The sequence below is a fragment of the Mustela erminea genome, chromosome 8 (genome assembly GCF_009829155.1).
Source record: "Mustela erminea isolate mMusErm1 chromosome 8, mMusErm1.Pri, whole genome shotgun sequence".
Lineage (NCBI taxonomy): Eukaryota > Metazoa > Chordata > Mammalia > Carnivora > Mustelidae > Mustela > Mustela erminea.
Window position 1 is genome coordinate 29035386 of NC_045621.1, and position 22730 is coordinate 29058115.

General features: G+C 55.3%; 2 protein-coding genes and 1 long non-coding RNA gene across 10 annotated transcripts in view; 2 read left to right on the forward strand and 1 right to left on the reverse strand.

Annotated features, from left to right (window-relative positions):
- Nucleotides 1–241: 241 nt before the first annotated feature.
- DES (desmin) lies at nt 242–7786 on the forward strand. The gene is made up of 9 exons (XM_032354894.1): nt 242–955; nt 2005–2065; nt 2183–2278; nt 2436–2597; nt 2773–2898; nt 3299–3519; nt 5009–5052; nt 6771–6853; nt 7066–7786. The coding sequence occupies exons 1-9, from the start codon at nt 378–380 to the stop codon at nt 7105–7107; spliced, it is 1413 nt and encodes a 470-aa protein (XP_032210785.1). The 5' UTR covers nt 242–377; the 3' UTR covers nt 7108–7786.
- Nucleotides 7787–12598: 4812 nt separating this feature from the next.
- Nucleotides 12599–14813, reverse strand: LOC116597337. The gene is made up of 4 exons (XR_004288565.1): nt 14732–14813; nt 14193–14303; nt 12809–12973; nt 12599–12701 (listed from the first exon to the last, which is right to left on the reverse strand). It is a non-coding gene; the product is annotated as an uncharacterized LOC116597337 (long non-coding RNA).
- A 269-nt stretch (nt 14814–15082) lies between these two features.
- The window catches only part of SPEG (striated muscle enriched protein kinase), a 55825-nt gene continuing 48177 nt past the window's right edge, over nt 15083–22730 (forward strand). For 3 of the 8 annotated variants that reach the window (XM_032354895.1, XM_032354897.1, XM_032354896.1), the window contains exon 1: nt 15086–15633. In XM_032354895.1, the coding sequence (XP_032210786.1) occupies nt 15255–15633 (379 nt within the window). In that variant the 5' untranslated portion in view covers nt 15086–15254. Of the gene's footprint in view, nt 15634–18531; nt 20140–22226; nt 22325–22730 lie in introns of those variants that run through there. The other 5 variants (XM_032354898.1, XM_032354907.1, XM_032354908.1 and 2 more) reach the window with 4 other exon arrangements.

Consider the following 22730-nt stretch of genomic DNA (forward strand, 5'->3'; position numbering starts at 1 on the left):
AGAAAGAGGCTGCCTAGGGCTTCCAGACAGGCTTGCTTCCTCGGTGAAAGGGTTGGCAGGCCTGCCCATCTTCTGCCCTCCTAGGTCCTCCAGCCTGTCCCACACCTCTTGCGGGCCCCTTCCCACCCGCGAAGGGGCGCAGGCCTCTTGCGGGGGAGCTGGCCTCCCCGCCCCCACGCCAGCGGCCGCCCTTCCTGGCAGGACAGCGGGATCCTGCAGCTGTCAGGGGAGGGGCGGCGGGGGCTGATGTCAGGAGGGATACAAATAGTGCAGACGGCTAAGGGGCCCTGTCTCCCCTCGACGCATCCACTCTCCAGTCGGCCGCCTCCCGCAGCCGCTTCCTCCGTGCCGCCCAGCCTCGCCCGCGCGCCGCCACCATGAGCCAGGCCTACTCGTCCAGCCAGCGCGTGTCCTCCTACCGCCGCACCTTCGGCGGGGCCGGGGGCTTCCCGCTCGTCTCCCCGCTCGGCTCACCGGTGTTCCCGCGCGCGGGCTTCGGCACCAAGGGCTCCTCGAGCTCGATGATGTCCCGCGTGTACCAGGTGTCGCGCACGTCGGGCGGGGCAGGGGGTCTGGGGGCGCTGCGAGCCAGCCGGCTGGGGTCGGCCCGTGCGCCCTCCTCCTATGGCGCGGGCGAGCTGCTGGACTTCTCGCTGGCCGACGCCGTGAACCAGGAGTTCCTGACCACGCGCACCAACGAGAAGGTGGAGCTGCAGGAGCTCAATGACCGCTTCGCCAACTACATCGAGAAGGTGCGCTTCCTGGAGCAGCAGAACGCAGCGCTCGCCGCCGAGGTGAACCGACTCAAGGGGCGCGAGCCCACCCGGGTTGCCGAGATCTACGAGGAGGAGCTGCGCGAGCTGCGGCGCCAGGTGGAGGTGCTCACCAACCAGCGCGCCCGCGTGGACGTAGAGCGTGACAACCTGTTGGACGACCTGCAGCGGCTCAAGGCCAAGTGAGGACCTGGCGCTCCCGGAACCCCCTTTCCGCGGGCTGGGAGCGGGATGAGGCCTGGGGGTTGGGGGGCAGCTGTCAGCAACTATCTCCCCAGCCCCACGCACCGGGGACTCTCTCCCACCCTCCTGCGGGGAGAGAGTCATCTACTGGTGTTCCCCCAGGAGAGATGGACTCCCGGGTCTCTCCCTCGTGTTCTTACTCTGCAAAGCACTTTTCTTGGGGACATCATAGGGTGCAAATGGAAAACCTGAGGCCTGTGGACAGCCCCTTAAAAGGGTCTTAAGATGTCAGGGTGGTGTCCATGGGGGACTGGCAGATGAGCAGAGGGAGGAGGCCCGGGTACAGTCAGAGGGAGAGGGGGTTTGATAGGAGACAAGGAAAATCTGGGGCAAGCTGGGAAGGGCAAAGGGTGGGGAATCTAAGTGGTAGCTCTCAGCTCATCTGTGATCAGACTACCCCAAACCCCGGGGTGAGGGGAGGTGGATAGAGAGCAGATCTCAGTCCCTAGGCTGGGCTGAGGCTGTGCCATTTCACTAAGGGAACGGATAAGCTAGAGGAAAGGGGAGGGAGCAAGCCGCAGGCTCCTGAAAGCTTCCAGAGCCTGATAGCGGGCTCCACCAGGCTTCCAATAGGAAAAGTCAACAAGAATAGAGCAAGTACTCCTGGGTCCTGCTTCTGACAGCAGGAGTGAGCGGAATCAATGTCCTACCACCCCTGTCACAAACAATAATTGAGCACCTATGTTGGCCAGACTGGGGCTGAGAACCAGGAACGTGGAGGTGGATAGAATAGACAGAGTCGCTAATCCCAGGGAGGTCACAGTCTGGTTGGGGACATAGACTTCCGGGGTGTGACTCTGGGGAAGAAATTGGGCCACTTCCTGTCCCCTCCCGGGGTGGGCAGGGCCTCTCGTGTCTACCCTGGAGCCAGGCCTCCTCTGGGTGGCCTGAGCCCCACTCCCTGGGCAGCCCCCACCAGGCCTATCCCCACAGCTGGTTTTATCCTCACCAACCGTCTCTTTTCTGTCTGTCTGTCTGTTCTGGCCAGGCTGCAAGAAGAGATTCAGTTGAGAGAAGAAGCAGAGAACAATTTGGCTGCCTTCAGAGCGGTGAGCCCTCTTTGGTCCCCCAGCAGCTTTACCCCCTCTGACCCCAGGGGCCCCTGGTCTCCCTCTGCCCTGCCTGGGCTCTTAGTGACCCTCTCCCTCTCGCTTGACCACTCCCAGGACGTGGATGCGGCTACTCTCGCTCGGATTGACCTAGAACGCAGAATTGAATCTCTCAATGAGGAAATCGTGTTCCTCAAGAAAGTGCATGAAGAGGTATGCCTCCAGCCCTCCTCCTCAAGGTCCTTAGACTCTAGTAGGAGTAGCTGGAAAGGAGGAGGGGCAGTGCAAGGCTGGGGAATAGGGGAGGGGGTGTGAGGGTGCTGTGTGGGTGGGGCCTGGCAGAGCCCTGAAGCCCAGCTATGCCCTACAGGAGATCCGAGAGCTACAGGCCCAGCTTCAGGAACAGCAGGTCCAGGTGGAGATGGACATGTCCAAGCCAGACCTCACCGCCGCGCTCAGGGACATCCGGGCTCAGTATGAGACCATCGCGGCCAAGAACATCTCAGAAGCTGAGGAATGGTACAAGTCAAAGGTGGGTAACCTGGCTCGAGGGCTCTGGCCCCTCCGTTCCCCTTCGTTTTTATCTGGAGGTGCTTCCTGTGGCTCTCTCCGTGGGGAGGAGAGTGAGCCAGGGTCTCCAGGCTCCCTTACCATCCCTGCCCTGCGTCCTGCAGCCTCCTCATCTCGGTCCCACTCCCTGCCCGCAGGTGTCCGACCTGACCCAGGCAGCCAACAAGAACAACGACGCACTGCGCCAGGCCAAGCAGGAGATGATGGAGTATCGACACCAGATCCAGTCCTACACCTGCGAGATTGACGCCCTCAAGGGCACCGTGAGTGCCTGCCCACCTCGCCCCACCCAGTCCTTCCAGCCTGCCGCTCCCACTCTCAATCTGAGACTCTCTCTCTGGGCCTCTATCTCCTCAAACCTCCCACAGGGGTGAAAACAGACAGGTGGCTTCTCAGTTGAACTCTCAGGAGTCAGGGGGCTCCTAGGTGAGGGTGGAGAGGAAGGACACGGATGCTTCCTTTTATGACTTCTATTCTCTGGGTCTCCCCAGAAGACTTCACTTGAGTTTAGGATTCCCTAGCTCAGAAGAGCGTGCCAACTCCCGGACCTGACCATGTGGGGTTGCACCCCAGCTCCAAGGCTGTGTCTGTCCCCGTCCTGAGCCCCTACCCTGGTGCCCACCCCTCCATGACTCTCCTTACCTGGGTGTCCCTCTCCTGCAGAACGATTCACTGATGAGGCAGATGCGAGAGATGGAAGACCGCTTTGCCAGCGAGGCCAGCGGCTACCAGGACAACATCGCGCGTCTGGAGGAAGAGATCCGGCACCTCAAGGATGAGATGGCCCGTCATCTGCGAGAGTACCAGGACCTGCTCAATGTCAAGATGGCCCTGGATGTGGAGATTGCCACCTACCGGAAGCTGCTGGAGGGCGAGGAAAGCCGGTGAGGGGCTGGCGCTGGGATTCTGGGGAGTGCCGAGGGGTGCATTCCTGCACCCCCACCCCATACCCCTGGGGTTGGGGAGGGGCTCAGGATCACCAGCGAGATCTGGAAACAATTTTATACAGGAGGCCACCACACCACTAATTGCAGAGAATTAACCAAGGCCACCTGGGTAAAAAGTGACTTAATTAATAGCTTTTATAAAAAGAGAAATAGAAGTATTCCCTCATCCACCTTCAGAATTAAGAGCCAGAAGCATAAAACCATGTTCAGCAACCACTAATAAAATATTACTGCCAGTCAAGGGAGAGATGAGAGCAGAGTGGGGAATGATGAGCAAGGAGAGGGAGGGGGCTGAGAGAGACAAAGAGAGAGCCTGAGACACAGGTTAAGAAGGAGAGGGCAGACTTGTGCCAGAGGGCGCATGCGTGCGTGCACACACACACACACACACACACACACACACACACAAGCTTTTAGGAAAAGATAGCATGACGTGCTCAGAGCAACTCACTTCTAGACACCAAAAATGACATATGACTAAAAGGCAATGCGAGGCAACTTTTCTGGGGCGTTGGAAATGTTCTGTATCTCAATTTAGACTAATAGTTCCGTTGATGTAGACGCTGATCAAAACTCATTGCAGGGGCACCTGGGTGGCTCAGTGATTAAAGCCTCTGGCTTCGGCTCAGGTCATGATCCCAGGGTCCTGGGATGGAGCCTCACTTCAGGCTCTCTGTTCAGCAGGGAGCCTGCCTCCTCCTCCTCTCTCTCTCTCTGCCTGCCTCTCTGCCTTCTTGTGATCTGTCTGTCAAAAAAATAAAAATCTTTAAAAAACAAAAAAAACTCATTGCAAAATTGCAGACTAAGATCTGTGTATTTCACTGTAGGTAAACCTAATCAGTTTAACACAGGTCAATTACTCAAAAAAATGACGCTTATGGATACTCATAAAAACGATGATGTCTAAAGTTTAAAACAATCAGCAGACATGCTTAAATACAGACTTGCGCACAGAGAGAGATCAGAGTTCATAGAATTACATCTACACGTAATGACCTTTCAAGGCAGCTGGAGATGTGTTGCATTTCCCCCGCACTAGTCATAAACGGGGATGGCATTTACCCTGGAACTCGCCCTTCTGTGGGTGGGCCAGCAGTTCCCAGCCTGGTGGGCATGCACAATGGCTGTGGCCTACAATTGCTATCCGTATACCCTGAATTACCTGAGGAAGGAGATCCTGCTGACCTAGAGAGGGCAGGGGTGTTGGGAGTATGGATGTCAGGCCAGCAGTTCAGAGATGGAAAGGGACAGTCCTGGGAGAGCTGGAGTTGCCCTTTGACCCCATGCTCTTAGCCACGTGAAAGGTCAGTGGGACAGGGACAGTTGACAGTGGCCTTTGTTGAGGATCAGGGCAAGCTTTGATGCGTGGTCACAGGGAGATATAGAGAGCCCTAACCCTTTGGCGGCTTGATCTCTCCCCTTTCAGGATCAACCTCCCCATCCAGACCTTCTCTGCTCTCAACTTCCGAGGTGAGTGCATGTTGGCAGGTGGACACTGGAATGGCAGGGGGCAGGAGTCCAGCCTGGGCACTGCCCAAGGCCAGCCTGGGAGGGGGAATGGAACCAGGGGGATGGAGCTGGGGTCTGGGACAGAGAAAGGGAGCAGCTGCAGGTGGTTGGGGAAGTTTAGGTAGAGGCACCTTCTAACAGAGCCTTTTAAATATTCCATGGTATTATACTGTATTGAGCATGTCCCCAGCACCTTCTGGGAGTCTCAGACATCGGCAAACAGCTTCGATTCCCAATATACCCAAACTCTGAAGGTACCAGGGCTGGCCTTGGGGGTCTGGCAGCATCTAGAACCATACACCCTGGACTACAAGGCGCCCCGCCACCAGCCATTGTCTGTTTGGCAAATTGCCAAGCACCCCCCTGCACCCCACCCCACCCCACCTCCCACCAGCTGCTTGCTGAACACCTCCAGTTTGCTGGAGCAAGATGTTGGACACAGGCTTTAAAAGAAAAAAAAAAAGAAGCCAAACCTTAGCAAAGCCAGACAATTAAAAGAAGGAGCTCCAGGGGCATTCTGCCATTCTGACATTAGTAATATGCAGATTGAGTGGCTTTCCAATCCCAGAGAACAGAAAAACACACTATAATGAAACATTAGGAAAGCAAATCGGACTCCTTGGCTTGGCAGTGTCGCCTTTCCTAGATCAAACCTTTTTTGTCTTCAGTGTTCGTTCCTGTCGGGAAAATTACATGCTGTGCCCCACCAAGTTATGACATTCGTCACAGGCTAGCGGCTCGCTAAGGAAATTCATGAACACCAAACTCATAATACCCAGGACTTAAATTTGACCCGCCCTAGAAAACTCAGAACCTCTTTTTTTTTTTCAGTAGTTTATGCAGACACCCAAGTGTGAGCCTTGCAATTGAAACTGCTTAATGCTTTTTCAAATCAGTGGCTCTGTGGCCAAGATAGCACATCGTGACTGGTGTTTCGCGGCAAAGAAACTGAGGCATAGAGAGGCAAGGGACTGGCCGCCAGCACAATGAATCCATAACCGACTCCTGTCTGTCTCTCTTTCATTAAGACACAGTTTATTCATCTGGCCTCTCTCTCTCTCTCTTTAAGATCTATTTATTTATGAGAGAGAGAGAGAGAGAGAGGGCAGGGGGCAGAAGGAGAGAGAGTCTTATGCAGACTCTGCATCAAGCATGGAGCCCGATGTGGGGCTGGATCTCACAACCCTGAGATCACAACCTAGGCAAATCCAAGAGTCCGAAGCTTAACAACTGCACCCCCGCTAAGGCACCCCTCATCTGGACTCTTAAAGAGGGGCTGGGTACCATGAGGCCCTTCCAAAGAGTATCTTGGGACTGGGTTTGGGGTTCTGTCAGGGTACAAGTTCACACAAGGCTGTGCTGGAGCCCAGCGGTGGAGGTCGAGTGAGGGCATGTGTGAGGAGTGGGAATGTTGGATGGCCTGGGGCCTCAGGGGTCCTCCTCTCTCCTGAATCAGCGTCTCTTGGCTCCTGAGCCTGTCTCAGCCATGGGACTGGCCCCCGGCATCTGTAGAGCTCAAGGACAGGCTATAAAGTCTTGCTGAAAAAGTCATAGACCCATCTTGAGGGGGTAGGAATGTTTTGGGCTCCACCCCATGGGACGAGGGAGGGACTCCCAGTCCCTGGAGTGGCCCAGGCCTGGACTTGGTCAGGCTGAGTGTGTGGATGGGTCTGTTACAGAAACAAGCCCGGAGCAAAGAGGTTCTGAGGTCCACACCAAGAAGACGGTGATGATCAAGACCATCGAGACCCGGGATGGGGAGGTGAGCCATCTGCCTGCTTCCCTTAGCCTGGTGGGGGCTCTGGGGTATGTCTGTGAGGCGGTCAGCCAGGTGCCTTCCACCAGCTGTGCTGGTTCAAGGCCCTGCCTGGAGGGAGAGGGGGTCCTGCTACATCGGAGTCGGGGGAGGACCCAGGGCTGGGGCCCCTTTCTCCTGTTGGCGCTGGTTTGGACTGGGCTTCTCTCCCTCCCCAGGTTGTCAGCGAGGCCACACAGCAACAACACGAAGTGCTTTAAAGCCAGAGACCCCTCTGCCCCCCGAGACCGTCCTGGCCCCTGTCCTCACTGCCTCCTAAAGCCAGCCTCCTTCTATCCCAGGGCACCACACCCAGCCACAATGCTCCCCTCACAGCCTCTGACACTGGCTCCCCCACCACCACACATGGCCCCCACAGGGGACATGGCCCCCCCCTGCCCAGGCACAGGCAGCCCCAGCCGTGTGAGTCCTGGATGTTGGAAATGTGTGAGCCTGGCTCCTAGCTGCCTTTCGCGCATGCTGGGCAGGACCAATGTGGAACCAGAGCAGACCGGTCCCCTCCCACTTCTGGGACGTCAGGCCCTAGCCTCTACCTTTGGAGAGGGCCCCAGAGCAGGGCGTTGGGACCTCACAGGACCAAGGATGGAGCCTGGAGACCTCCCCACTCCCTACTCCCTAGCCTGGGGCAGAGAGAAAGGGCAGCCTCCCCAGCAAGCCTGGCAGGTGACTAGAGGACTAGCCCCTGTGGGAATGGGGGCTTGACACGGACCCCGAGGCCCCTTCCTTTCCCAGGGTGGGCTTAGAAAGCAGGGGCTGCAAGAGGGAACCCCCGAAGGTGCCATTTGTGGGAGCAGGAGATTCAGAAGGAGAGAGGGTGGGCGAGATGCTGGAGAGGAGAAGTGAGGAGAGAGGCAGAGAGCGGTCTCAGGCAGGGGAAGGGGTGCCCCCCTCTGTGCCCACCCCTCCCCTGCAGCAGGGGCCTCTGGACAGAAACAATAAAAAGAGAAGTACTAGCCTAGCACGTCCCTGGCTGTTTGACTGCCTGGTCGCCTCTGGGGGCCCCCAGGGCCCTGCTGCCCCACCCCTTGGGATGGATGCTGCCTTCCTGCCGCCTCAGAGCTCAGACCGTCCCCCAGGGCCTGTCACCCCTGCTGTTCCCAGAAACTCCCAGCCTTGCTGTGTGTATGTGGCCTAGGATGGGAGGGTAGTTGGGCAGGGGGCTTTCGTTAGGGAGCCTTGAATACCTCCTGTTAGGCCCCAATTTCTGGAATGCCCCCTTGGGCCCCGTTTGGGCCTTCAGATCATCAGGCCCCAGGGACACCACCTGCTGTTCTTTCTGAAGGGCATCGCCTGGCTCCGAAATAGGGCTCTCCTATTCCCCAAAACAGCTCACAGCCCCTTCCTGTTAAACCTGCCTGAGCACCTTCTGGGGACAAGGACCGATTCAGGAAAAACAACACTGTTAAGAAAAATAGAAAGTTCTATCTTATTTTCGGAGAAGATGAAATTCTCTGAAGATATCATTTCAGTCTATGTTAACCAAGACTTTGAATGCAATGCAATCTCAAGGAAAATACAAAAGGGAAATTTGGGGAGAATTTGGTAAGCATGGGGGAGGGGAGTGGAGGACATACAAAAAAAAAAAAAAGGAAATCCTGGAACAAAATATTAACATGGATATGTTAAAGGTTTCTGTGGGGGATGCTTAATGATTCAATATATAGACTTGGGGGCCGTTGGGTAGCCACGGGGGGATGGGAGTGAAGCCTGTCTCTCTTCACTCCTTCTAAAAAATAAATTTCAGATGGATCCAAGATTTAGGAAGCTTGATAGATCCATATAGGCTTCCACCTTCAACTTAGTCCTCACAGATCAAGGAGGTAACTCTTTAAAAGAGAGGGGAAGAGGGTAGAAATCATAAAAATAGTAAATTCAGACAATCTGTAGGAGCGGAAAAAAAAAAAAAGAATCCAAAACCCAATAGAGCTTTAGTCTTAAGTTCCTTAGTCTGACTTTCCTAACTGGCCTTTTCCAGAAACTTCCAAAGCCTCTCTGGTGTGTCTATTTTTCTCCCTCTCCTTGGATGCTCCCTTTGCTCGGAAATCACCCCTTCCCTCTGGGCTCAGCAGCTCGTCCCTATAAGAAGGCCCCCTTCTCTGTGGTACTCTTCAGCTTGGCCTGGGGAGCATCGCGGACACATCCCGGGTCTCCACCCTCTGCCACTGGCGACCCGTGATCATTTCTTTCCCCCTAGTGCCCTAGTGGGATGAACACTGAAAACCCTAGAAGTACTCCCATCAACCCACAGTGGAATTCCAAGTGAAATTACAAGTAGCATTGGTCATGTCTTTACCCTGGGATATAGGAGGAGGGACAGTGGGGGGCTTCCCATCCCTGAGCTGGTCTCTCTGTGAAAGAGATGTCTGGGTGAGGCTGGGCTAGGGTGGCTAAGAGGTGGTGTATGTATCTGCGAGTAATTTCAGGAGCCTCTCAGCGATTTCTTCTTTCCCTTGAATGAGTACACTCACTCATCTAACTCATCAAGCCCATAAAGCACAAAGGGGTGCATAGGTCAGGGAAGGTCTTAGAGGCAACCCTACCCTCCAAAAAAGCTGAGGTGCAGACTAGTCACTGAAGTGGGAAGAATCTAGGAATCTTAGACTCTCAGAGTCAGATGGTAAGTCCCCCAGGGAGTGAGGTCCGTAACACAGAAGTCGTCTCCCAGCCTCACCCTAAATCAGCAGTCACCGAGCTGGGCTTCAACGTCTCTGGTCGGAGAACACACTATCTCCTGAGCCCTTGGAGCTGGGGGTAGCTCTGTCTGTCAGAAAGCCTTCCTCCTCGGCACACATCTGTCTCCTGTGACTATTGCCCACTTGTTCAGAGAAGAGAGGAGGCTCAGACCCAGCCTGTGTCCCCGCGGAAGCATTCTCTGAGCAGAGCCTTGCCGGGACTAAAAGACCTCTGATGCCGGGTGCCTGGCTGGCTCAGGTGGTAGAGTGTATCTGCCTCTTAATCTTGGGGTTATGAGTTCAGGCCTCACGCTCGGTATAGATAGAGATTACTTAAAATCTTCCAAAAAAAAAAAAAAAAGGGCGGGGGGGGGTGTGGGGAGACGCCTGAATGGCTCAGCTGGTTAAGTGTTTGCTTTCAGCTTGGGTCATGACCCCAGGGTTCTGGGATCCAGTCCCACGTGGAGTTCCGGGCTCAGTGGGGAACCTCCCTCTCCCTCTGCTTATGTTCTCCCTCTCTGGGACGCCTGGGTGGCTCAGTCAGTTAAGCGGCTACTTTCGGCTCAGGTCATGATCCCAGTGTCCTGGGACCGAGTCCCACATCGGGCTCCTTGCTCCGCAGGGAGCCTGCTTCTCCCTCTGCCTCTGCCTACGACTCTGTGTGCCTGTGCTCTCTTTCTCTCTCAATCTAACAAATAAATAAATAAAATCTTAAAAAAAAAAATCTTAAAAACAAAACAAAACAAAACAAAACCATAAAAAAAAAACCCAAGTAGAAGTTCTCTGGTTCTAAGTCTTCTGCTTTGGCTATCTTCTTGGGAGCTGGACTATGAGGCAGGGACTCTAGGGCAGGGGAACATGGCTCTATGGTGCTCCTCAAAATGGACAAAATAAGCCAAAAAAGATGTGGGTTCCATATGGTCATACATACGCACCCCATCACCTCCATGGCGAAACCCCTGCCTGTTCTTGGGACACTCACACTTGCATCCTCTCCTGTAAGATTCCAAACATCACAAGGAAACAAGAGAGCTCATGGAGGCTGACTAGCTTCTCACTGGACCCAGAGGACCCATTCTAGACCAACTCAGTCCCCATGCAAGGGGTGAGGTAGGAAGGATCATGGGAGGCAAATGTGTCCCTAAACCAAGAACTGAGGGCTCAGTGGACACTGTCCTGCTCTCTCTGTCTACTCTTTCCCCTGCCCCCCGAGCCCTCTCCTCCCACCCACTCACCCCTCCCTCTTCTTCCCCTCACCTGCTTGCCCAGGACACTTAGGCTCAGGTTCAGCACCAGAATGCCAGCTAACCGAGGGGAAGGTTTTCATCGTTTTCCTCATCATCGGTTCCCTGGTGCCGGGGAGAGGGCTCGCTCCATAGAAGGTGCTCATTAAATATTTAAGTACTTGTTGAATGAATACCCACTGAGCACTTTTATTTACTTTTCCCTAAATTAAATATTTACTGGGAAGGCAGATGGCCCCCACTTCATTTCATGGATCCAACGAACATTCACTGACCTTTCACCATGTGCCAGGCGCACAGTGCCTCATGTGACCGGCAGCCCAGAGAGGTGAGGGGAACTGCCAAGGTCTCACAGCATTACTTGTGGCCGAGGAGAACCAGCCCCAGGCTCCTTGGCCTCTGGAGTCCAGATCTCTTTCCATGACACCATAGGCTTGTGATCTCGAGGCAGGGCTGACTGGCAGCACACACCCAGCCCGGCGCCAGGTCGCAGGGCACTATGGGGCCCATTCTGAGGGACAGATGAGCGCCTTGCAGCCAGCTGCCCTGGGTGGCAGGCGTGGCCAGAGTCTGAGGGTCACAGCTAGTGTGGGCTCCTCCAGGAGAGGGCACCAGCGATTCACCCGGCCGGTGCCCTCCCTACCCAGGCCCACACAACCCCAGAGCACACATCAGTGGATGCCCCCATTCCAGAAACTCAGCCAGGAGATACACAAGCCATGTTCCTGGCCCTGTGCCAGGCCCTTTTAAATAGTTAATATTCATTTTAATATTTAATATAATAATTTAAAGCCATCACAACAACCTAAGTCAGATCATGTAATTCCTCCGCTCACAATCCTCTCAGATGACTTCCGGTTTTCACATGGAACAAAAGTGCCATGGCCTACAAGATGCTAGGCTTTCCGACCCCTGCTACCCACCTGACCTCATGTTTCTACCCTCCTCACCCCTCCCTCCAGCCCCACTGGTGCCATGGTTTTTGTCGGAGCCTGCCGGGGACATTCCCCGCTCTGCCTGAAGCAGTCCGGTCCAGACATCTGCACCATTTGCTTCCTCAGTCCTTTAAGATGGGCTCAGTCATTCCCAGGGAGGCTCCAGCCATCCTATTAGAAAGTGCAAGCTCTGTCATTCTCCCATCTCCCTTCCCCTGCTCCGTTTTCCCCATAGGGACAGGAATCCTTGTCTGTTTTGCTCACTGCTCTATCCCTACTGCCTAGAATAGTACCGGGCACAAAGGAGGAACTCAAGAATGTTTGTGAAATGAATGAAAACACCCTGAGTCGAGCTACCTCATTTTATAGATGAAGAGACTGAAGCTGAAGGATGCTCAGTGACTCACTCAGGACCACACAGTTCGTGTATTCAACCGACCAGCCCACCAACCAATCAAGCAAACTTTACAGACCACCCACCGCATGCATTCTGAGCAATTTTGTTGAGGTCCAGTGCTAGATGGCTTTGGGTTTTATTATTTTTTTTTTTAAGATTTTATGTATTTATTTGACAGACAGAGATCACAAGTAGGCAGAGCAGCAGGCAGAGAGAGAGTGAGGAGGAGGCTCCCTGCTGAGCAGAGAGCCCGATGCGGGGCTCGATCCCAGCACCCTGGGGTCATGACCTGAGCTGAAGGCAGAGGCCTTAACCCACTGAGCCACCCAGGTGCCCTGGGTTATTGTTTGTTGTTTTTGTTTTTAAGATAGTCTTGGAGCATCTGAGTGGCTCAGTCCATTGGGTGTCAGACTCTTAGTTTTGGCTCAGGTTATGATCTCAAGGTCCTGGGATGGAGCCCTGCCTCAGGTTCTATGCTCAGCAGAGAGTCTGCTTGAAGATTCTCACTTTTTGGCTCTTCCTGACTCATGCACACACGCGCTCTCTCTGTAAATAAAGAAATAAATCTTTAAAAAAAATTTTAAAAATGAAATAGTCTCTTCCCTTGTTCTTGATGTTCCATCTGCTTGTGAAGCCTTCCCCCGCGTTTTTACCTTTTAGAATTACATTCATGCGTAAGACTTCAGCTTATCCTCAGTGGTTGCCGGGGGTGTGGTCGACCACAAAGGGGATGTTCAGGGAAATATTTAGGGTGATGTTCTGTATGGTCTTGAGGTAGAAGATGCACAATTTCTCTGCATCTGTCAAAACCCGAAGAACTGAATAGCACAAAGAGTAGGTTTAAATGCATTCAAACAACACAGAAATTTCATTCTTCAAGGTTTTTAATCCCCGTGGATGTAATTCAGTGCTTCAACGGTCTCTTCTGTACCCTCCGCATTCACACACACAAGCACACTTGAACTTCAGTCTCCGTGAGTGAGGGTGGGGATGAGGTGACATTGTGAGGCCCTTTTTCCATCTCAGAATGACTCAGGGCTCCTCCCTTGGCTCCTCTCTGCCTTCCCAGGCTTCACCCCTTCAGGCTCAAGGTCAAGTGTAGGTCTCTCACCTGAACTTTTGTCTAACTTTTTAATTTTGCGATAACTATAGATTCATGTGGAATTATAAAAAATAATACAGACAGCTTTCCCCAGTCCGTGCACATTCTTGTGTAACTACAGTACCATATCACAACCAGGAAATTGCCATGAGTCCGCCCACCTTCCTGAGATTTTACCACTTTTACACGCACTCGTGTGTGTGTGTGTGTGTGTGTGTGTATAATTCTATCTGTGCATTTACCACATACACAGATTCATGTGACCCCCACCAGTCCGGGTATGGAATGGCTCCATCACAAGTCTCACTTGAACAGGGGCACCTGGGTGGCTCATTGAGTTAAAGCCTCAGCCTTCAGCTCAGGTCATGATCTCAAGGTCCTGGGATTGAGCCCTGCATTGGGCTCCCTGCTCAGCAAGGAGCCTGCCTCTCCTCCTCACTCTCTGCCTACCTTTCTGCCTACTTGTGATCTGTTTGTCAAACAAGTCTCACTTGAACTTTTATTCTATTTTTGTTTGGTTGGGTTTTTTTGTTGTTGTTGTTTCTAAGTGGGGTGGGCTCTGGGCCCATTGCAGAGACCAAAGTGGGGCTTTAACTCATGACCCTGAGATCAGAACCTGCGCTGAGGTCAAGAGTCAGACGCTTAACCCAATGAGCCACCCAGGTGTCCCTCGCTTGAAATTTTATTTTATTTTTTTATTTTTTTTTTTAAAGATTTTTTTTTATTTATTCATTTGACACAGAGAGATCACCAGTAGGCAGAGAGGCAGGCAGAGAGAGAGAGAGGAGGAAGCAGGCTCCCCGCGGAGCAGAGAACCCGATGCGGGACTCGATCCCAGGACCCTGAGATCATGACCTGAGCCGAAGGCAGCGGCTTAACCCACTGAGCCACCCAGGCGCCCATCGCTTGAAATTTTAAAAGCAGCAATGTCCTACCTTGATATTTGTCGAAGTGCAACCCGTTGAAGCACCACACTGCAACTGGCCTCCAACTGCCCCGTCATCTCCAGTTCACCCTCTGCACCATGGTTCCAAAGGGGGATCCTTCTAAAACACAGCTCTGACTATGTTAGCCTGCTGCTTAACACCCTCCAGCAGCACCCACAGCCATCAGACCTTAGCGAGCCAAACAAGCACCTCCACTCACCCCACCCCTCCTGCAGGTCAATCCCTCCAAACTCCTCTGACTCTAGAACTTGTCATCTACTTTCATCATGCTCTGATTTAGATCATGCTGTTCCTCTGCCTGGAATGCCCTTCCCACCCTTCTCTGTCTGTTGCAACCTTTGTCCAACTATCCATTTTTACAGATGAGAACTTGGATGTTGAGAGACATTCGATGTCACCCACCACGTAAGGGCAGGACCATCTGGGAGCCTCAATCCACCCAACTCCCTGCTCCTAGGCTCACAGTTCACCAGGCTGGCGTGGAGGCTGGGGAGGCCACTGGTCCTTCTTCCCAGCTATCTGCTCACCTCCACTTGGGCCTGCTTCCCCATCTGCCTCTTAGACATGTCATCCAGCACCTCCTCTCCCTCTCCTCCAGCTGGGAATCAGAAGCCTGAGGACTGGGTGGCAGGGCCATGGGATAAAGCCCAGGGGTAACCCGACTCCAGACTCCTGAGTGGGCTGGAGGCCAGGTCACCCTAGGGGATGGGACCTGGACTAAGTGCTCAGGGACCCCGTTGGAGCAGGGGCTTGGAGATAGGGGCTCCTGGACAGTGGGAAGGAGCCGAGGAGTCCAAGTCCCCTCCTCTGCTGCCCCCTCCCTCCACTGCTCACTCGCAACCCGAGCCGGGGGGCCTAAAAATAGCCCCCGAGGCGCAACCGCCGCCCTGGTGACCTTCTGGGTAACACAGGCCGAAGGCGGGCGGGCAGCAGGAAGGCAGGGCGCCGGCCCCCCAGGACTCATCTCCCAGGGCACCATTCCCACGGCGGGTGCCCCCGTGGCCGTCAGGTTCCAGAGACCCACCCCCTCCAGCCCAGCTCGCAGAGGCCATGCAGAAAGCCCGGGGCACGCGAGGCGGGGACGCGGGCACGAGGGCACCCCCCAGCCCCGGGGTGCCCCCCAAGCGAGCCAAGGTGGGGGCCGGCGGAGGGGCGGTGGCCGGGGCTCCCGCCTTCCTGCGGCCCCTGAAGGACGCGGCGGTGTTGGCGGGCAGCGACGTGCGGCTGCGGGTGGCGGTGAGCGGGACGCCCCAGCCCAGCCTCAGCTGGTTCCGGGACGGGCAGCCCCTGCCCCTGCCGACCCCTGAGCCCAGCTGCCTGTGGCTGCGGAGCTGCGGGGCGCGGGACGCCGGAGTGTACAGCTGCAGGGCCCAGAATGAGCGGGGCCAGGCCTCCTGTGAGGCTGTTCTCACGGTGCTGGAGGTCGGAGGTAATGGGGAGGTGGGGGGAGGGGAGGGGAGGGGAGGGCGGCGAGTCTGGTGGGCTGGGGTGCTCAGAGCCCGGACCAGGGCTGCAGGAGCCACGTGGGGAGGTTGCCGGTTCATCCAGCTCTCTTCCCAGGAGCTCTGGCTTCTGGCCCCGCAGACCCAGAAGTGCCAATCAAGAGGAAAATGTGTGTTTTCGGGGGCAGGGAGGGGTGTCAAAGTAGAGAGACTCCTCACAGGAAGGTCAGAGGTCAAGGGTCAGCATTTGGTAAGCAAATACCTGAGCCCCCACTAAGGCCTCTCTGGAATTTCAAAGTGAAAGGCCTCCTCATTTTCCTGTCGGGAGAGAAAATCTTCTGGAGAAAATTGTCTTTATCAGCTCGGGTAACCTAGAATTGAGATACCTCATGGGTCTGCACACGTCTGAAAGAGGGGCAAGCTCCCCGGGTCCCACTGTGATGTTGAGGGGTGGGTCTGAGCTCCAGTGGGGCGTGTGGGTGTGATCCGCGCCATGCTAGTTGGAAGAAGCCAGTGGATAGACGAGTATGAAGAGGGTACAGAGCACCAGGAGGAGGACCTAGGCCTGGGGGCTCCCCAGTGTGTATGAGAATCCACATGCTTGAGGGCTTGAGAATCCATAAGAAGCCTGTGTGTGTGTGCATGGGGGGGAGGCTGTGTGCATGTGTGCGCATGTGTGTGTGTGCTTGAGTGTGTGTGTGTACCTGTGCAGGCTGTGGAAAGGCTTGGTGGTACACGCAGTTGAGGGACGAGGGTTTGTGGAGTATGGTATGAAAACCAATGGGCCATGTCTGCCTGAGATTCAGAGGGCAGGAAAGGGGGATGCTCAGGCTGGTGCTTGGGACCCTCCCCATGTCGGGGTACAGTGCCAGGCTCATGGGTGAAGATCTGAGGCAGAAGAGAGGGGACCAAGAATGGGCCTGGTACTGAGGGTCCTGCTGGGGCTGGTATGGGGCTCAGGCCCCCGGGGCAGATTCTCCTTGGGTCAGTATCTGCATTTCCTTTTTAATTTTCTCAGCCCCTAAGCCAGCCAGTTGTTCCGCAGGCCTCAGACAGAGCCTCAGACAGAGCTTTGGACTGACTGAGTGTTGAGAAGCAGAATTCTGGGGGAGTAGGTTATGGCTGGCAAAGAGCTTGGGGATCACTGAGTGTGTCCCAGGCGTTTTCAAGAGAGAGTTCTCACTCCAGCTGGGTGGCGTTGGTGGGGGTCCATCCCTGGAGGCCGAGGAGAAGGCACAAGGAGGATAGACCTCCGTAGCTGGAGGGGAAAGGAGGGGCGGAGAAGCAGAATGTCAGGAGATGCGGCAGGGGCTCAGCTTCTGTGTGTCAGCACCTCCGCTCTCTCCCTCACCCCACACCGCCCACCCTCCCACCATCTTCAGCGCTGCTTCCTCAGAATCCCTGTGGCCAAGCCTGGGGCAGAGAGAGTCAAGGTTGGCTTTTCTTGATCGGCTTTGTACTTGGCCAGGTACAGGCCATCCCAGCCTGGAGTCGGGGAAGGGACCCATCCTCACAGGGCTGTGAGCTGAGGAAGGATCAGACTCCTTGGGGATCTTAGCTCTTGTCCTCTCCGGCCAAAGGGAAATGAAAACAGAATATTAATCAAATCAAAGGATATGATAGATTGGTGAGAATACAGTCTAGGGGAGAGAGATTTCATTTTATTTTAAAAAAATGTTCATTTTTTTTTTTAAGATTTTATTTATTTGAGAGCAAGTACGAGCAGCAGGGGGAGGGGTAGAGGGACAAGTAGGCTCCCCGCTGATCAGGGAACCCAGTGCAGGCCTTGATCCCAGGATCTCCAGCTGAGCTGAAGGCAGACACTTAACTGCTTAGCCCACTCACTGATCCCTGACCCAACTGAGCTACCCAGGGGCCCCGTGGAGAGAGCTATTAGGGAAGGATAAGGAAGCCTTGAGGAGTGCCATGTTTATCTCAACTTGAAATGACCACAGAGAACCGCAGCTCCAAATGCAAGCTTTCGCAGGTGAGGACACTGTGGTCCAGAACAGAGGAAGATCTGCCAGAAGACATATTGCTAGTTATGGCCACTCCAGAATTAAGAACCCATTCCTTCTGGTTTCCACCCTACTCAAGGAATTCTGGAGGGAGGAGAGAGAAAAGGAAAAGGAGGGGAGCTGTCCATTGTATGGCCAGTAGCCCAGGCCTTCTTTCTGGGAGGAGAGCCCCCTAACCTGCTAGGGGTCCCCAAAAGTAAGGAGCGTGATAGGAGGCTGGACCCCCTCCCCCCGAACATGGCTGTGTTTCCCTGCAAGATGTGTTTTCTACATCCCTCTATAAGCTGGGTAACATGGTTGGCAGGGCTGAATGCCACTGGGCCTATCCAGACAGAGGCCACAAAGGCAGTCTCCAGGCTACTTTGCAGGAATAGCATGTTTGAGAGGCGTGGGCAGAGGAAAGGACCCTGGGTGTCATGAGGACTGGATCTGGGGCCTTTTGACAGTCATGTTAATACAGCAAGAGGATTGCGCTACAGCAAGTCACATTTGAGAACTTTTTCTCAAATGGTGAAATCTTTGCCCCAAGACCAGTCTTAGAATTATTACTAATTGGTAATAATTCTTAGCTTATGAATATAACTACACGCTACTGTGTGGCAGGTGACATACCATCCCATCTTCTGATATATCATTTAAGTCCCACAGCACCCCTGGGGAAGCTGGTAGAGAGGATTAAATGGCAATTCTTGTGGTACAGAGAGAAGGTGGCTGAGCGGGGATGGAAGGAGGTCTGTCCTACTGCAAAGAACTATGCATTTAACTACTACGACTCTCCCACATATTTTGGGGAGGGCAGGGCTTTGCTTTGGTGATGGTGGGGACTGACTGTGTGAGCCTGGCTTCTTCCTCTTCCTATTGTCCCTCCCCCTCAACCAGTACCTGCCCAGTTCCGGGTCTTGGTCAGGGGCAGCTGGACAGGCAGCTCAGCATTGCTCAGACTTACTCATGGAACACTTTCTCAGTTGGGATCCACAGCAGGAGAACTTCAGGGATCTCGAGGAAACCCAGCCAGGCCCTGGCTGCAGAAGGAGGCAGTTTCCTGGCTGGGATTGCTGTCTGGCTCGGTGATGCTAAGGTTCCTGGCACTCCTGAAGCCTGAGATGTTCGCTCAAGGATGGAGGGATATCAACCTGGCTTGAGGAGGGCGGGGCCTCGAGAAGACAGGTGGGCTGCCGGCTGGAGAATCTGGAGGATGGGACACAGGAGGGTGGGATGTAGGGTGTAGAAATGAGGAAAGCATAAGAATAGTGAAGACAGCAGATGGGCAGGCTACTTGGAGAATCCTTAATGTGGGTACAGCACCCCATCTCATTTCATTATTTAATCTTCTAAACCCAGATTACTGTAGTGATGGTTATGCGTAGGAGAAAATGGGAGTCCCAAGAGGGAATTTACCCGAGGTCGCATGGCTAATGGGGTGACAGAGCCAGAACTATAGGGGTTCAGGTCCACGTTGCCTGTCCTCAGAAAGAGAAGAATGGGAAGACTAAGGCAAGGATTTTTCATCATGAACCATCCTTCTCCCAACCCTATCCCCGAAGCCATCTCCTGGCCCTGTCTCCAAGGTAGGCAGGCATTCATCTCCTTCAGAATATCTGAATACCTGTGTGGGCTGAGGAGCTGCGGGCAAATCAAGTGACCAGAACAAGTGTCACTCTCAACACTTGGGACATGTGTGGCTGGGGGGTGGTTTAAAGGACAGGTGGTAAAGAGGAGAGGGCACAGCTAAGAGAAGGGGCAAGCTGACAGTGCTTGCCTCATTAGCTGGATATTTCATAGTCTTCTGGAAGACTCTGCTTTCAATGGGAAGGGCCAAAGATCAACAGGTAGGCATGAACCATGCTGGGGACTTGAGGCCATGAAGAGGAGAGGAAAGGTTGAAGACAGGGAGAGAGGGCAAGGAAAAGGTGGGGGTATGCACCAGAGCCTGTGCTGAGGGATATTCTGCAGTTACTTTTTTCCACCAGACCTTGGTACGTCTGGATGAAAAGCCAGGAGGAAAGTGAGTATGGAATTGGGGTGGGTAGGGAGAGTGCCATCCATTCAGGCCCAGTCCTCATCAGGGAGGGGAGGAGGAGCCAGAGTGGGAGGAGCGCACAGGAGCAGAGAAGCCCCCAAGTAGCCAAAGCCCACGCAGGAGAACTTTTCTGAAGCCAGGGCAGGCTCTCCCAGGAAGATCCTGAGTGGCACTCGAGATGGCCACTTCTCCAGCTATTTCTTAGAAAAGGCTCTGGGTCAGGACGGAGGAGGGAGGATGGCTGGATGAATGAGCTGTTCCAGGAAGATTTACTATCCTTATCCCTGCCGCCCACAGCTCTGCCACTCCCTCCTCCTTTATCTAGTGCCTACTGTGGGCCTGTCACTGCTCTAGGTGCTGGGGCTACATGGGGCAGGGGGATCCCTCAAGTTCCTGTCCTCCTAGAGATCACATCCTAGTGAGAGGAGATAGACAACATGGAATAAACATGATAAGTAAGTAAAAATGTTACTGTGTGTCAGAAACGCAGAGCAAGATAAGCAAAAAGGGGGAAGGGAGAAATTGGACTTTCCAGGCAAGAAAGAAAGGATGCAAAGAGAAGGGGAGTGGGTTCACCTGGCTCAGAGGAAGGTCTGTGTGAGAGATCAGGCCTGGCATGATGAGATAGGTTTTTTCTGGAAGGGTAAAGGCTGGCGGTGCAGAAATTGGGAGTCTGGGTTTGAGGAAATAGCAGAGGGGAACAGCTGTCCAGCCACGGAGGGGAAAAGATGGCAATCTAGGGCCAGCTGGGGGTGGCCCACCCTGTAAGCATACCCCAGGCCAGCCCAGTGGGGGTGAGCGGTGCAGACCCAGAGCAGGAACACAGAATCCCACAGGCCTGTCCTCGGCCCAGCTGTCCCGTCACTCACGCCCGCTGCCCATTGGTTATTTTTGCTATGGAATGTGCCAGCCCCTCGGATTCTCCTGGGGAACAGGGGCTCAAGTTACCCCCTCTCCTCACTCAGCTCCCCCATCTGTGAGTGGGTGTATTGGGGGGTGGGCAGGGAGAGCGCCTGAGGGTGTCCAGAGTCCTCTGGCTGGGACCGACATGGACACACACATGTCCGCTCTCAGTGCTTGTCCCGAGTCATGTGTCTGTACGTGTGACATCTGCTTTTGAGGGTCTGGGAAACAGGACCACCTGAATGCACCCAGAATGTATAAGATATGCCTTTAAACTTAAAAAGGGGGGGAGTCCGTAAACTCACATAACTTCAGAAGCCAAGTAAAATCTGCTAACAGTGAGTGGCACTGCTTGTGTATGCTGGGATGAGGACTTGGATGGAGAGGACAGTTGGAGACGCAGAACCTGTGTGGCTTTGGCTAAGTGATAGGCTGTCTCTGAGCCTTAGTCACTTGTCAGTTAAATGGAGGCAGTTCAGTGTTCGTAAGAGGTTGTTGTGAATGAGGGAACATTTTTTTAAAAACTTATTTATTTGACAGAGCACACAGGCAGGCAAAGAGGCAGTCAGAGGGGGAGGGGAAGCAGGCTCCCCTCCGTGCAGAGAGCCTGATGCCTGGCTCAATCCCAGGACCCTGAGATCATGACCTGAGCAGAAGGGAGCCGCCCAACCTACTGAACCACCCAGGCACCCCTGGGGGAACATTTTTAAAGTGCCTGGCACTCAGTTAATGCTTAAGAAACTTAGTTATAATGATTGTTGGGGGGGAGGTGAGAATTGAGTTTCGGGTTGCAAAATGTGCACAGTGGTGCGGTGCCGAACGGGAGGAGGACAAATAGAGTTTGGTGAGTATACACACCCATGAGTGAGAAGGTGGGTCATATTTGTGGCTAGTAGGAGAATCTCTGGGCACCTTAGCTGGTGTGCTCGCGCGTGCGTGTGTGTGTGCGTGTGTGTGTGTGTGTGTGTGTGTGTGTGTGTGGCAGGGGGCAAGGACAGAGGACCTACCATCTGGAAACTCCAGGCCTCTCTCTGGCTCTCCTGAGGAGCCTGGGGGGTTTCATAGTCTCAGTTGCTTTCAGCACGGAACTCCCTCCCACCTGGGCCCTTGTCTCGTTTGTGACCTAGGCGCCCCCACCCGGTGCTGTGGCCCTGCGGCGTGTTCCGGCCGCCACGAGTTCGGTACTGCCTGGCACAGGGTAGTGTGCGCATGTTTGTGGAGTGAGCAAGTCGAGATGCGGCTGACCTTCCAGAGCGGCCCCACGGGGAGCGAGTGGGGGTGGCGTGAAGGCCGCGTCAGGCTGCCAATGAGAGGGTGGCCCGAACTCTCATAGGGACCGCTGCACCCCCTTCTGTGCCTCAGTTTCCCCATGTGCCCAGGGCCCAGGAGGCAGGTGCGGGGTGGGGGTACGCGGAGGCAGGTGAGCACCGCCCCGGGGGTCGCAGGGGAACAGGCCAGGGAAGGGGCGCCAGGTGGGGTGCAGGCCGGCGGGGGAGGGGCGGGCTCTAGGCGCCGCCGCTGCCACCGCCGCCGCCGCCGCCGCCGTCTTCCCCCCGCCCGGGCTCCCGCGGCCCCGCGGCTCCTTCCGCCACCGGCGCCGGCTCCAGCCCGCTCCCCAGCTCGCCCCCGGCCCCGCCTCCGACTCCGCCCCGCCCCCGCCCGTCCCCTCCTCGCCCGGCCGCCGGCGCGGCCCCCTCCCCCGCCATGAAGAAGCTGTGGGTGAAGAAGCGTTTCCAGGTGAGGGCTCCGGGGGCGGGCGGCGCCGGGAGGGGGCGGGAAGGGCTGGGCGCCCCAAGGGAGGGCGGGTCACCGCGGCCGGGCCCCGGGGGAGGGGGCGCCGGGGCCGCGCCCGCCCCACCCAGCGGCGGAGGGGCAGCCGCCGGGCACGCTCTGGGGGGCTCCCGGGCCAGTGTGCCGAGGGCGGCGGCCCCTGCCCGCACCGAAGGGCAGACCACCCCCAGCAGCCAGGCCCCGTCGTCCGCAATCCCCCGCGACCCCTCGGGGAGGCCCCGGCCGCAGCTTCGGCGTGGGTTGTCCACTGGCTTCTTTGCCACCTGGTCTCCCCTCTCCTCCATCCAACCCCGGCCCCCCGCCCCGGCTTTCCCCAGCCCCCCAGTCTGGAGCCTTCCATCTTCCCGAGCTC

Coding starts and splice junctions, on each gene's coding strand:
- DES (XM_032354894.1), top strand. CDS start 378: ATGAGCCAGGCCTACTCGTCCAGCCAGCGCGTGTCCTCCTACCGCCGC. Junction 2,066..2,182: donor ATTTGGCTGCCTTCAGAGCG/GTGAGCCCTCTT, acceptor GACCACTCCCAG/GACGTGGATGCGGCTACTCT. Junction 2,598..2,772: donor AGGAATGGTACAAGTCAAAG/GTGGGTAACCTG, acceptor CCCTGCCCGCAG/GTGTCCGACCTGACCCAGGC.